This window comes from Caloenas nicobarica, chromosome 1 (assembly GCF_036013445.1).
Source record: "Caloenas nicobarica isolate bCalNic1 chromosome 1, bCalNic1.hap1, whole genome shotgun sequence".
In the NCBI taxonomy this organism is placed as follows: Eukaryota; Metazoa; Chordata; class Aves; order Columbiformes; family Columbidae; genus Caloenas; species Caloenas nicobarica.
Genome location: NC_088245.1, coordinates 77,280,290 through 77,296,260, shown reverse-complemented (window position 1 = coordinate 77,296,260; position 15,971 = coordinate 77,280,290). Strand labels below are relative to the sequence as shown.

General features: G+C 37.0%; 1 protein-coding gene across 3 annotated transcripts in view; it reads right to left on the bottom strand.

The window, feature by feature from the left end:
• Window positions 1–15,971, bottom strand: part of PACSIN2 (protein kinase C and casein kinase substrate in neurons 2) — a 64,231-nt gene that overhangs the window by 21,633 nt on the left and 26,627 nt on the right. For all 3 annotated transcript variants that reach the window (XM_065631054.1, XM_065631064.1, XM_065631074.1), the window contains exon 2: window positions 7,115–7,225. In XM_065631054.1, coding sequence (XP_065487126.1) covers window positions 7,115–7,174 — 60 coding nt within the window. In that variant the 5' untranslated portion in view covers window positions 7,175–7,225. The remainder of the gene's footprint in view (window positions 1–7,114; window positions 7,226–15,971) is intronic.

The window sequence follows — 15,971 nt, the reverse complement described above, 5'->3', positions numbered from 1 at the left end:
ATGAAAGCCATGTGCTTAGCACCTCAAAATGCATGCCAGGTCCAGTCTTCCATAGGAATCAATCGCAGGCCTAAGTTCACTTGCTGGTATAGCAGCTGTTCAGAATGGTTATTTTTGTTTGGATGAGTAGGTGTTTTCACAGGGCAGTTAAATACCCCTGCAATAAATGGAGAGGGCTCCATATTTGCTGATGCTAGCAGAAAATAAGGGGGAGTAAGAACACACATCTAGGGTACAAGTGGCACACAGCCTGCAAAGTGCCTATGGCTCATTAAAAACAAATGCCTCCACGGGCAGGGTAGCTTTCTTTTGATGTCTTATCTTGCAAGAGATGCATACGCTTCTACTTTGATCTCTAGGAATGCTTACTCGTCGCCTTTCTTACCTTCACAGGTATCTAAGTGAACAATAGCATTGGTCTCAGCTTGCTCAAGGAATTTTTCTTTTAATATGACCATAATAGTGGTTAGCAAGCATAAGGCTAGAGCTTAATTAACAAAATGCATCGTAAAATTGGCCTTCCATTTGTTATTAATACAGCAAATTCTTTAATGTGCATTTCAAAACTACTTTAGTAGAACAAGGCCAATAGGGTTGTCCATTTCTTGCACTTTACTAAAGCAGTACAATGGTGGAACCAACCAGTTTTGCCACAGCCTACTTTTGGATGCAAGAAAGTGGTATGAATGATTATGACAAACTGAGATGTATTTACAGCAGTCATGCAAATGCCTAGAGTCCATGTGACAGATGAGAAATACATACAAAGGGTTTCAAATTGTACATCGCATTCCAAGTCTTCTGCTTTCCCTTGGAAAAGTTACTACCATCGTGCTCCAGGCTATCAGCAGCAACCTTTGATTACCCAAAGCATCCCACTCTTGTCAGCGAAGTAACACAGATGAAGGAATTCCTTCTTAGAGCACATTAACAAGATTCCTTGGTCTTAAAAAATTTTCTGCACTCAGAGAGCACCATGAACTTAACCAGATATATCAAGGTACACTGAGGCTTGTTAGAAAAAAAAAAAAAGAAAAAGAAGCTTCCATTTCTTAACTAAATTAATGCATTACTACAACTGAAGCTTTGATGAAATCCTCCACTGTTTTGTAGCAATTATCTTTCAGAATGTCCTTTCTTATGTCTTTATTATTTTGCAATTCCTTGCTCTCTATGCACGCTTCCACGAAAACATGTATGAAATTCTGTCTCCTAGCGTACTTTTATTTGGTAAATACCTGAACAAATGAGAAGAAATAAAAGATCTGTTCTCCTGAAAAGGATTTGTCATCCTGCTCGAAGATGAAAAACTTCTAGTAGTGGCTTGGGTTAACTAAATACAGAAAAATACCCCAAATTTAATTGTGAAAGCTGCTGCTATTTCTGTTTCCTGCTAAAGAAAGATGTGTATTTCTGCAAACTTAATTTTTTTTCAGTTAGAATCATAGAATTGTTTCGGTTGGAAGAGACCCTGACGATCGAGTCCAACCATAACCTAACTCTAGCACTAAACTATGTCCCTAAGAACCTCATGTAAACGCCTTTGTATCAGCTGTTCTGATACAAGATACTACCTATGCCTAAGCCTCATCCTACCCACATTTTTTGACTAATAGATGTACAGTAAGTCGACACCAAGAACATAAGTCCAAACAGCAACTTCTCCAATTCCCTTTCAACAAGACAAATATTTCCCAACCACAAATCTGAACTTGATAACACTATCTATGCAGTAATAAAAAATACTAGTCTTTAGAAGAAACAAATTATTATTTGTCTTGTGTTTCAAGCATTGAGCTTGATTCTCAATGCCAGAACTGGAAGTTTCCATGAACAGTATTGAAATAGCAACCTAATAAAAAAAGCTTCACAGATTAAGAAGTCTGCATTGAACTGCTCCGTGAGCAGTCTCAGCATATGCAGCCAGAAAAAGTTAGAGCAGTAAGTTCAGTACCATGCAACCATATGCTATAGATTCATGTCTTTAAACGTGATCAAACTGCTAATAACTTTCTTTGTAATATGGAACCCTAGCAAAGGTAGTGACAACTCCAAAAGAAAGCAAACACCTTTACAGCCAGAAAAACTACTAAGAAGCAAGTGCTGTATTTCCTAAAGACAACATTGCATGAAATTTCTATCAACAGCAATGGCAAAAACTTTGAAGTTGGTTTATCAACTTTAGGTACAGTTCTTATCAGCTCAACAGAACATCAACATTCAAGAAAGAAAAGTTATTTAGTTTCAAAGATAGGCAGTGAGCAAAAAGCAGTTTTCACAGTAAGTTCTTCAGATAGGTCCCACACCCAACCACCTCACTCTTTCCTACATGTTTTTCAAGAAAAAAAAAAAAATGGGCTTTGCAGCACACTCCAAAGGTAAATACATCTGAGCTATTTCAGAGTGTGAGGAAATAAAGTCAAAATTTCACTCTGCCAGACTGTCACTTCTGTGCCATGGCCAAATTTAAGTACATTCCCTGCTTTCAGCTGTAGTGTTAAAACATAGCCTGCAGTTTGTTAAAAGCCACCTTGCTGTCTTTAAAAACAAAGAAAAAAAATTATCATGTAAAATATCTTAAAAACCACTAAAAAAAGGGTGCAAATGATAAAATCTGCAGTAATGATACAACTTCCAAATTGATTAAGAGTTCTTTACTTCACATTACCTGAGGCATGAAGTACTGAGACTGGCATTCCAGAGACATGGCATCTTTTCTAATCAAGTCAGACAAAACATGTTGAACAAAGCAGTTCAGTTATTGTTTTTGAGAAGGACTAAGACTAGAATTCAAAGTTGCAGTCTTCAGAGAACATATGGAAAAAGGACAAGTTTTAGACTAAAATTCAGTCAAATTTAGTTTAGAAAAATTGCTCCAAACCAGAAGTACTTAAATAAGATTTTGCTAATTACGTTTAACAGACCTGCAGTTAGTTTCTGCATGTCACTTAACACTGATGAGTTATTCTTAAGTTAAATTTATTAAGACTTGCACAGGACTTCCTTTACTTTAGGTTCATATTCTACCAACAGTAGAAGCCTGGCAAACCACCTCCTGCGTCTTAACTCTTGATCTGAAGCATAATTCCTGTCTTATTGTTTTGTCAGGCTTCTCTGTAGAAAGGCAAGGTTTTCAGTCAAATGGTACATTCTGCCAAGGCATTACTTGGCCTAAGCAAGTTACTGGATACCTTAATTACTCACTCGAACAAATAATCAGAAGTACACATAACCTAAAATGCATTCCAGTCTAGTATCAGGCATGCATGTCAAAATGCAGTTACCCTCACAGAAACACAGGAAAGTAGAGTGCAGAGGTCACAAGAAAGCTATTCTTTGACAAAAGCAACCACTTAATATCCTATATCAAGGCTACACTGCAGTGGACAGCACAGCTTTAGTTACTTTCCTTTACGTTGGGCTTTAGTCCAAGCGTTTTGTTCAGTGTCAGGATTAAAAAAAAAAAAAAACAACCAAAAACCCTCACTTCCCTGCCACATAACACAACATGCAGCTATACGGACTGTCAACCAAAACATAAGTTCCACATTATTCACATTTCTCACTGTAACAGGGTATTGCCAAGACTACCAGTCTTCTCAGTAGTTTAATACCCAGTAATAAGGAGTCATCTGTAAGTATCAGAGTACAACGAAACAGTCGTTTCTTTGCTTAATATACTCTCTCAGTTATTTCCATTGAGAGAAAAGTTTATATACATGTTTTTCTTAAGACAGCTTTGTAAACATGTTTATTCTCTCAAACTACATGGCCTCTGTAAATTTACCAAATACAGCATACATGAAGGTTAAAATTTGCTGCTGTGTCACCACTTCCTGTTAATAGTTCAGTATTACTCTAAAATTACTTCTATCAGAGTACTCTTTTTCAGGTTGAGTTCAAAGTATCTTAGTGTATCCATAAAAGTTCCATCTCTGAAGAATGCCAGGGATGTCATACCGCACATTTTCAACTCTCCAGGCAGTTATGTAAACATTTAGGTATACCTACTACAGTCTTTCAGCTATACATACAAGGCTTCATGATAATCTGCTCTATCTTTCAAACTATCTAACCTATTCTTTGTTGGGTTTCGTTTTTCCTTTTTTTTTTTTTTTTTAACCACAATACAAATGTCAGTGGTGATATTTTAAGCACTAATTAACTACAGAACTGTTACAGCCTCCCTTATGTTTCGCTCAAATACCACTTACTTTCAACATATTGAAATTTCAAGCCTTTAGTCACTTTGCTAAAATAATGACAAAACCTTTGTCAGACATTGGAACAGGCTGCCTATGGAAGCAGATGAGTCACCAACCCTGGAGATATTTAAAACATGCATAGATGTGGTGCTTAGGGACACGGTTTAGAGCTGGACTTGGCAGCGCTAGGTTAAGTGTTGGACTCTATGATCTTAAAGGTCTTTTCCAACCAAAGCAATTCTGTGATTCTATACTAACACCACAATGGTCTCTATCAATGTTTTTTTTTTTTTAAAGAACCAATGTATGTAGCCACAAACCCCCCAAACTTCTATTTGTCCTAAGAATCAAAGAGTACAAAGCAGAGGAACTGCAAAACACGTAGTGTTTCCTACATAATTCAATACTCAAAACTCTAAAATTCAGTGAAATATTCCCTTTTATATTGCTAAACTGCCAAAAGCTTAGTACAAGGAAATACAAGGTTTAGTTTTTCAATATGGTCATCAATTGCATGGAAAGTCCAATTTTGCTTTCAGAAAAACTGCTAATACTTTGAACACCCTTAAAGTCCCTTCAGAAACAAAGCCATTAACATATCATTTGAATTCATTTTTTACTGCAGCCAAAACTTTGTTTTACTCCCTGAAGAGCGAGTGTGAAGATGGTCTCTAGAATTTTTAATGAACTGAACCCATTCCATAAGAATATAATTGCATCTTCAATTTTGGAGATTATTTTAAACTGATTTTAGCATATTACTAGCTAGTATGATCTAAACAATGCTAGTTTTCCTCTTGGAACAACTTGCGTACCTGTTCTAGAGAGCATTAGTCAACTCTCAGAACATATTACTATTCCAGCTTGATGTACTCCAAGTTTCAGAAAAAAAACAAACCAAAAACCAAAACACACACACAAAACACCAAAACCTAATTATTCCATCCAAAATTTTTTGTCTTGACCATTTTAACATAACCACCTTTGTGGTTATACATTAAAAAAGAGAAAGAGTAGAGAAAAAAATTAATCCTATAAGGAAGAAACTGATCCCAATACTGAAGACTTTTTTTAAACTCAAGGATAAATAAAGATATACTCATGCATTACACATTAGCCTACTGACGTTGTTCATGAAACAGACTGCAGTTGTGTCCTTTTGGAAGCGATACATAGAAAAGTCCAAAGAAACAGATTAAGAAGTAGTGTTTACCATACTATATGTCACCAATAGCACAAAACACAAAGAACACCTTTAACCCACCTATAATAAGCATCAAATTCATTTAAGCTATTCTTTGTAAAGGTCCTAGTTTAGGCTGATTTCTATTTCTGATCATTTATCATCGTTTCACATTAAATACTTGAGTTCGCATTTGTCCAAACAATCATACTAGTTTACAAAATTCTCATTCATCTTTTATGCTTCCAGACACAATTACTTGATTGAAGACAATGGCTTCGTACAGAATAGCCAGCCAGAAATCATGTTCTCCTGACAAGTATAAAATGCCCAACACACCAAAAAACCCCCTTTGTTCCAGGATTCTTTTTTCCTGACTGCCTCCTTATTTTATTTTGAAACACTTCTATCAAGGAAGGCTCCCCAGAAAGTTGCCTTAAAATAAAATCTAAAAAAAAAAAAAAAGACTAATTGAGGCTGGAAGGAACCTCTGGAGATCATCTAGTCCAACCCTCTGCTCAGAGCAGGTCTGACAGATCGGGTTGCTCAGAACCGTGTCCAGTTGAGTCTTAGACACCTCCGAGAGTAGAGGTCCCACATCCTCTCTGCACACATACTACAGAACACCCCGACAACAAAAGAGGTTAAGACTTAGAACCCAGTAATTTCAAAACAACATCTTTATAAATAGGATAGACATATTTAACATAATAAACATATCTCCTCAAAAAATGATAGCTGTCTACTAAACAAGAATCTCACTGGCATTACATCTTTTAGATAAGGTATCGGAAAATAAGGGGAAATCTGCATCAAAAGGTAATATGCTCTCACTACCACCACCAACACAGGTCAGTGGTCTAGAAAAGCTTTCTTTAAAACGATGCACAATTGGGTCACCAAAACCAAGCTGTCTTACATAGTCTCAGACATTTTTCCCCAAGCCATTTTCATGTTTGCTATAGTTCAAACTCAAAAGAGCTCCAAGTCACATGGTAGAAATGTACCCCACTGAATACAGTTCATCTGGACAGCATACTCACCTCAATTAATGTCAGTACTGACACTGTGAAACCTTCCTTTTTCTTGCAATAAACTCTTCTCTTTTTTTTTTTAAAATGCTTTCTGCTTGAAAAAGTTTGCTCTCTTTAAAGCTTAATCAAATTATCAGAACATCTGAAAGCCTTCTTCAGATTTGGGCAGCACAAATTACTGATATTATAATGTGCTTTGTATTATCTTTCTGCATGTATAATCTCACATTGAGATAAGCACAAGACAACTTCTCTTGAAAAAGTTTATATTTGCATCTAGACACAAAAAAGACGACATGCAGTACATTCACACACTGTCTTACATTTGTAATTTATGTACACTTACAGTAGCCTTTAACCACTTTAGATTTAACATTGATCACTCAATCCCCTTGGTAATTTTAAAAGTTACCCACCCACACTCCTTTTCAGCAATAAAAACTGACAAAGGTTCGATTCTGAATTGCATCTCTGACCCAAATGGATGATTCTCAAGTTTATGCCAAGTAAAAACCCTTGATAGAACTAGGCCAAAACATACATGTTCATTTCCATCCTGAAGGCTATTTCTGCAAATCACAATAACCGAAGGCATCTTGTATTGCAGTTCTCTCCACAGTTTACAATGTAAAAAAGTCAGATTTTTCTATAGTAAGAGTAAAAAATAAAATAAAAATATTGATCCAAGTTACCTCCCAGAAGCTGTCACTAGAAACTTCTACTCCAACGGAATCATCATATGAGCCAGACATTTCTACGTATGAAGAACTTTTAAGTATTCAGAGCTTAAACAACTTCAGAATCTGTAAAAAGACGAAAAATATTTATGAGCATTATTAATGGAAAACAGTTGTCAAAAGAGAAATGAAGTAACATCCTTCAATTATTTGATATCTAGGGATGCCAAATAAGAACAAGAGCTAATGACACAGGACACGTAAATAAGTGCATTTTGCAACCGAACATTATTCTACCACACAAAGTTCTTGACTCTTATAATGACATTTTTTGTCCAGAAAATGCTCGATCCATCTGCCTCTACTAAATTTCGAAGTCTTGAATTTATTTTATCACAAAATTTCCTATACAACTGAAAGAAATGACTGAGCAGCATGATGCTTACTTAGTAAGTGTTCCACTTCAATGCATGCCATAAGAGACAATCAACTGACCTTCGCTACTGATAAAATAACCTCCATTGCTTCCTATTCCTTTTTCACTGAAAATCTATGCTATATAATGAAACCCACTAGAAATACTTAAGGCCAAAACCACTTGCTGATTTAAAGAAAAATAAGTAAAATCTTTTCAGAATGAAAGAGTTTTATTTCTGTAAGAATTTTAGGTTTAAGTCATCTACTTGGAAGCTAAAGGCATCCACAAACGCAAAACAGAGCTTCCTCAGCAACAATGTAAAGCAAAAACAACGTGAAGAGTATTGCAGCTGCATAAGTCCAATGCAGGAGGCAAGACCAGCCTCCGTCCCAAAAGTCTTAGTACAGTTTATGATACGCAGACAGCCACCCATGACTAGATCTCTTACTGGGCTAGTAACTAGCTGAGCTTTCTTGCCACCACTCTTCTGCATTTTAAAGCATATAATAGATTTCAATTGATGGTACATGTACCAACTCAAAGGTTATAGGCGCCAGGACAGAAAGTCTCCTTTAAAGAGACAGTTACTTTCCCTAGAAGCTGAAATTTCCACACCTCATTTTACTGCATTTTATTTGTGACATGTTACTACACTATTTCATTGTTTTCTTTTAGCAAAACAAACAGGAAAAAAACAAGCAACTCCAAATTTTGGACTTTATTAAAAGCCATTATTTTAACATTTCAGGCATTCTCACTTATATAGACACACATGCATGAAGAGAAAAATGACCTATCTTCATCAAAGGAGATGACTGTTTATAAAGCACCATGTATAAAAAATATGTGGGATTATCCTAAGCCAACATTTAAGGTAAGTATTGAAAGCAGTTCTGAGGCAAAAATACAGACACATGCATAAATGCTGTTTACGGGGCGGAGAACAGGAGGCAGGAGAGGAAGGAAACAGCTCCCTCCCACAACACACACATGCAAATCCCTGCCTAATCTCTACAGATATTTCAGCAAGTTCTCCTGTTTAGATGTCTCCTATTAAGTTTGCCTACAACTACTTCCACGGCTACATACAGGTAACAGATTTTAATTCCCCTTCTAGGATGAATATTTTTATTGGTAGACTATAAGGTGAAGCTTCCTCTCTCTTTTGCCCTATGAATTTTGCTTTCTTTAATGCAATGGGGCCATTTCAAAAGGAAGAGTAGAAAACACCTACAAATCTGACGTACCCTGCAACTGTGGGGCTATGACACGCTGCCAAGAGAAACAGAATTGAAAGCTGCCAGGGAGAATTCATCACTAAATCCGCATTTCTTGGATACTCTGAAAATAACTGTGCCATAAGGGTAAGCATACGCCACCTATATGTAACAAGAACTAGCTACTGAAAAAAACCAGTTGTTCGGACAGTTACAGCACAACCAGAACAAAGAAATGCTCTGGCTGGGAAGACAAGCTGTTTCTCTTGAGCAGTTTTTCACACAATTAATTTCCATAATCTAATTCACAGAAAGCTTAAAATAACCTTAACGCCTTACAGAACTGAAAACTACAAGAAAAACATCAATTGCTACATTTTTATTTTGAAAAGATAGCCAAAAATACAGGAAGCATTCTGCAAAACAGCAGCAATTAGAAAGGAAAATGATATATTAGCGTAACAATCCTCAACTTGTTATGGTATTAGTAGTTAAAAAAAAAAAGGCTTTTCCACCTGTGCTTTTATAGAACTGAGTGAAAAGTGCATTAAAAGACTATTGAATTGTCAGTGTCTTAGCAGCATACCTTTACATGGAATGTGTTCTTTCCTGATAAATTTTGGCCCTTGCAATTCTTACAATACATCAAGGTGAACAAAGATCACATTTGTAAGCATTTTTGTTCTCTGACAGCCTTTCTGAGGCTATCATAAGCAGCACAAGGAGGAAAGAGAAGTGCAATGAACTTGCAACTAGTTAGACCAACTCGAAAGAATAGTTTGACAACAAACAGCTTTTTCTGAGAGTTTGTTTTAAAGTTTTCGCAAAAATATACGGTTATACGTTGGTATCTTTAACCATAATTTATAGTATTATTTTATCTGATCGAAGGGAGACCTAGAGTTTAAAGACAACTTGTTAGATCAATAAACATTCCTGGCTATATTCTGTTAACTATGTCCTTCTGCACTAATACATGACTCTGAAAACAAGTAAGCGACTGAAGCAAGCGTGTTACACAGGCACACCATGCAGAACAAGGGAAGAAGGAACAAGATTCCAGAGGTTCTCAGGAACGGTTATAGGTATTCTCCTATAGTACACCAAGATCTTTCAACCAAAGTGTTCACTGTGATTCAGAAGAGATGAGGCAGGCAACTGTAGAGTTAAGCAATCTTGAAAAAATAAACCCTTACGCAAAAGTATAAATCTAAAGGAAAGTTTCAACATGTCACCCATCCCACTCCCCCAAGCCACACAATAAGTGTTTTTTCCCCTCTAATTACAAAAAGAAAAGACAGTGAAAGTGTTCTGAAATAATAATACAGCATCCACTTACCTTTAACAAAATATCCTAAGCTATACTAGTGCTGGAAATTTAATCTGAAAAGCTAAATTGGAAAAGCTGAAACGGAGGAACATTTTCTTGAATGAGGGAACAGGTTGTGTGGACTTTTTTTTTTATTTAAAAAAACAGCTTTTATTCCTCCTCAACTAAAACTACATAATACACAGAGCTATCCTTTTTTCCATAAAAGCATTAAAATGATCAGCACTCAGGAAATTCTGATGGATTTAAGGTTTTTATATGCCAAATACTATTCTGTGAGAAAGTATGAGCAAGCGTATTTAGGGAAATATTATGGAGTCATAGCAACAACTGGCACAGAAAAACACTATTTGTACAGCACTACTTAAAAATAAACTGAATACTGAGATAGGAACATTAAGCGGTATGAGTCATGCTACCCTCATGAAATAGAACTATTACAGCAGCCAGTCCTTTAGCACATTTTTTGTTAGGGTTTGGTTCTCACATCCTTCAAGTGAATTTGCAGAGGTTTCACAGTGGAAGTTCATTGCACTTAGATTTCCAGGGTCTTCTATTTTGCTATAAAAGTACACCTATGAACAACTAAAGCTGTCAGTATAAAATATGGGAAATTTAGATCAAGAAGACAAAAGACGTAAGCTCTGCACTGATTCTCCACAAATGATCACCTGTACCTCACAAAGCTGGGGGTTCTTTGGTCAGCTAGATTGCAGCAGAACCAGGGACTCCATAGAAAAGCACAGTGTACGCACCCAGTTCCTATATTCCCACAAATCTGGCTTCATCCACACTCTGGCCTTTATCTTCTCATTCCACGACTCCAGGTCCAACTCTTTAGGAGTACCTACACTGCCTTTTTCTTGTCCCTCAACTACTTGCTGAGCAAGCAGTAGCGCAACGCTCTAGCAGCTTCCACTCACCCACACACTGGCTGGTGAACCAGCTCACTAAACAGGACAGATTATTACAGAGCTCACATTAAGATTTTCTTTGGCAGTTACATCAGTTTAGGTTTCTCCCATATAGCTGCCAATTTTCATGAGACTGATTTAAAAAAATGTGTGTCTTCTATAACATGTGATCATCCTTAACATTTGTCTGAAACTGACCAATTGATTCAAAAATAATGGAAGCAGGAAGTTAGAGAAGGCCAAGGTGTCTGATTCTCTTAGAAGGCAGATTCAAGATCTTCAATTAACAGAAACCCCCTCTGGATCATGCTCTGTGCCCTCCCCTCAGCATGCTCTTGGCCAACGCAAATGAAGTCTCATAACTTTCACACTTCTCACGATATTTTCTTCCCCTGTGTCAAATAACTTTGGAATTTCCACTGAAAATCAAAATCTCAATATTTTATTAATCCTCAAGTTCAAGGGTCTTCAAACAAGTTTTCACCTGTGTCACCACAGGCACGTAAAACACCAAACATGACACAGCAGAGAGAAAGCCTTAGCAGTTCAGAGCCCTTGACGCGTGATGCCTTTTCTCACAAGAAGTCCCCGCACACGTTAGCTAAGAGAACTTACATAGGCTAAAAATAAACCACAAAGTCTGACTGAAAAAAGTAACTACATACAAAATAGTACATACTGTAAGAGCTACAGAAGTGGTGCAAACAAGCAAGGCTCAAGTTGCTTGACTTAGTGATTTTTAAGCAATCCTTGTAAATTAGGATACATTAATCTTAGACAAAACAAACCTGACCAACAAATGAGACTTTTAAAAACTTCCTCTTAGGGAACATTCTAACAATGCTATAGGCTAAGGACCTTGAATTTCTTCTCTACTGCTAGTGCCTACAATGTGAAAATAATTGCTATAAATATCCTGAAGGCTTAACACATGAGGATTTTAGAACATATTAACTAATAATGAGCAAGCAGACCTTCAGATACTGCATACAAACATCTGAATAGAATATGCTGCCTCTGCTCTCAATAAGTTCATTTTGGTGCTGTTATCTTGAAAGCAATTTACAAAAATCCTTGCTTCATTCATGTTTAAATACTTGATTTTTTTTTTTACTCCCTTTTTCTTCATGTGTCAGGTGGTAGAGATTAGCACAATACATAACTTGCAAAAATCCATGCAACAGACTTAAGATGATAAAACAATCCAGTGAATCCCAAAGCTTCTTTTAAGGTGTTTTCCAACAGGAAGATGGGAAAAAAACATTTAAAGAAACCCTTCAGTTTGTCCACTTCAGCCTCAGTAACAGATGAATTTGTTTGATGAACTCTTACTGAGAAAGAGGTAGGGCTGTCTGTTGACAGATTTTAACATTCTGAACCCCCTTGGAATATGCTGTTTATTTTGATTAGATACTTCACTATAATTAAAAAAAGATGGTATTAAAAAGAAAAAAATCTAATTAAGGTCTTAGTGCTGCTTACTAAATCCTATGAATAGAGAGAATAGATTCAGAGTCTGATATTCCAACACAAAGAATGCCTGCAGACAAAACACTATTTCACATACTTGAAACCTGAAGACAATACCCCACAGCCTTGTTCTGCAGACCTGATCAACATTTCCAAATACGTACAATCCAGATGACAAACAGGAGAAGGGACGACTCCTGCCTTAATTCCAGAACTCCACAGTTTCTAGAACAGAAAGAACTGACAGAAGTTCTCAGTGCCAACGTGACATAATTATTATCTCTTCCAATTATTCTCTCATGTACAATAGGTTGCTTTAAAAGCAAGGCAATCGCTAATACTGTGGCTCTAGGTGACAAACTGGTCCAAAACAGAGCAAAATCTCAGAATCATACAATGACGGAATGATTCAAGCAGGGTCAGCCCAGGTTGCTCAGGACTTGATACAGTCAGATCTTGAAAACCTCCAGGGACAGACCATACAACCTCTGTGCAACCTATTCCAGTGTTCAACTGTGTTCAAGATGAGAAACAGAAGAAAATGAATTAATCGATATTTAGAAAACCAAATGGTCTCTTCAGCTATTAATATTATCCTTGTATTGTCTCCAAGGACTTTACATAAGCAAGCTCAGACAAAGTCTACCAGCCTCTAGAAGAGAAAAGCACCTGGTCACATTACTTTTTAAACTTATTTTTGGAACAACAGGACTTGTCACTATGGATCTGACTCAGCAGGATTCCAAGTTTCATGACTAGGGAGTGAAATACTTACGTATAAGGACACCACTCAACTTGGACTAGCTGCTCATAAAAAATTTTCAACTATAATATTTTTCCTTATTACTCACTGAAGTCTCAGGTTTTGTTCCACACAGAATAGCAAGGAAACAGGACTTCATTGTACAGAATCAAACATATCCTGTGCTTTAAGTGCAAACTATTGTAGTTTGCTACCAAGTGTAACTATAACTACCATGATTATGCTGTATTTCATATTCCCTGGCTAAATAAAGCTGTTTAGACATTGCTTCCTTTTTTATTGTGTCCAAACAACTTGGTCTATAAGAACTCCCAGTTTCTTCAGAGTTGCAATTTGTTCATTGTTTACACAGAGATAAAGAAATGACATAACTTCTTTAGCAATACTGTGAAATCATGTACCAAAACCTGTTAATAATCACAGTTAGCAACACTGAAAAGACCATACATTAATAAGACAAATAACTACAGGAAAAAAGGTTTACACATTCAAGTGACACCAAGGAATTCTAGCAATCAGTAGACATGAGTGCATGTTATTAATAGAAGTCGGGCCTTAGACTTTCAAAGGGAGAGTCTCAAATCAATGACTTTGGCCTAATTCTTATTCTTCAATCTATAAAATAAGGAGAACGGCACCTTTTTCACAGAGATCTAAGAAAATCCCTTAATCTCTGCCAATAAAACAATTACGGCAACGAATACCAGAGAAAAGTCTGTAAAAGGAAATGGAATCCCTACTTCCTGGGGAATTCAGTCTGTCGAAGTCAGCAGAGACACACACCAAACAATTTTTTTGAAAGAAGCTGACAGCAATCCATTTGGTGAATCCTATACCCTGAGCAATAAAGGAAGGAATCAAGGAAATGCATAAGGTTACAAACTGTGTAAGCATATTTCCTATAATACATGTTCCTCTGAGCCTGGCAGCAATATTTATTCTTTTATTTTCTAATTTGAATACCCGAGTATTAATATTTTGCACTTATTTTTTTCAGTTAGCAAATAACACAAAAATGACATTAAACAGTAAGAAGCTACTCATCATTCATAACTGTAAGAGTAGCAGGAGATTCCTCGCACTTCCGTGGCCTGCAGGCAGCAGGAAAAGGAGCGAGAAGTGGCCAGAAGCTGGTAGTAACCAGGAGGAAGGGCATAGGAGCCACCAGAGCAAGGACAGTGTGGGGAGGGAGGCGATCTGCCTGGCTTCAGCCCAGAGAGAGGAGAGCAGAGAGGTGGGGGTTCCACAGGTGTGCAACTGCTCCTGGGTCATGCCCCCTCCCCATGCTCCCATCAGCAATCAGAAGCTGGTGTTAAATGCCAAATAAGTAAACCCCCTGAGTCGAGGATGCTGGGTTCCCAACAACTTCCTCACTACTGGATTATATTCACCTATGTTTGTTAAATGCTGTACGTGTAACATGCTATAGAAAGCCACTGAAACACTGCCTAAATATGCAAGCAATTAATACACATTCAACCCATACTTCTAGCACACATCAGAAGATCACTAAAGCAGTTAAAATTTCCTTGGTATTCACCACATGTAAAGAAACCCACACAACTATAGTGAGAAGACAGTATCTCAAATTAAACTCTCCAGGCACAGCAACGCTATGTGACTGAAATTTTACAACATAAAAATTTCACAACATATAAGGAATAAGAACAGTTATTTTAGTCATTACATTTTTTAAGCACAGTTTGAATATTTCATTAAATAAATGAAACTTAAAATTTATGATTAAGCCTTACCATCTTTGAATAGCACACACAGCACAGAAATGCACCTGAAATGCAAGATAATGACCCAAACGTTGTCAAACAGACTCTTGGCCTGCACGTTATATTTCATGTATGTACAAGTGTTATTCCACTCTTAGAGCCTAGAGAAGATAGGCCCAAGGTATGAGCCACTGTTTCCATCTGGTTTTACATTCAAAGACAATATAACTGAGAAGGCTTCAAGCTTCTTGGGGAATTCTTTCTTGGAATTTCATGCCTTTAATGCAGCCATAAGCAGCAATGGCAGAGCAACGTAGCTGTCAGAACTAGCTCTCATCTCTTATCTTTCTTCCCCTTAAATTTTTTGCAGATTCAAGACCTAGCCATCCTTACGAGCTCCTACATGCTGCCAGCATAATGTCCCTCTGCATTTTTCCAACTACCCAGGAGATGCCTTAAATAGCAAAATAACTGACTTCAGGGGAACATCATTTTTTGTTCTCTGCCTGACAAGCCACTCTGCGTAGGTGTATTATTTTAATTGTGTATTTGTTTGTTTTAACCAGTAAAGTTATTAATCACCTTCAGAAGCTTTGCAGAGGTTTCTCATTTTAAGTTAAATGGACACTGACCACAGGAAATCATCAGTGCTGCAAACTACAAGCTTTACATGTCACAGCTGTACCAGCTAAGGACAAAGCTGATACACAGCTGCCTGGGGAGCTTTAAAGTATTTGGATATACTGAAAGCAAATCTTAACATACTCAGATTACACTTTTTGCTTAGCTGGAGGCATGAGGGATGATGCAGTAACCAGAACCAATCATGCAAGGAAAAGAAAAATACCCAGTTCTGCAGATAAAAACCTGCACTTGCGTTTATAACACTCTGCTCAAAGCTGGATAACATTGTTAAAATGCTCCTGCTGTACACCAATCAAATACATGACCTAGGGCATGTCCACTGAGTATTCGCTTTGAATCCCTAGTATCAATCTGCATGGAAATTACCTCATCACTAGGTTTTAGTTTTAAA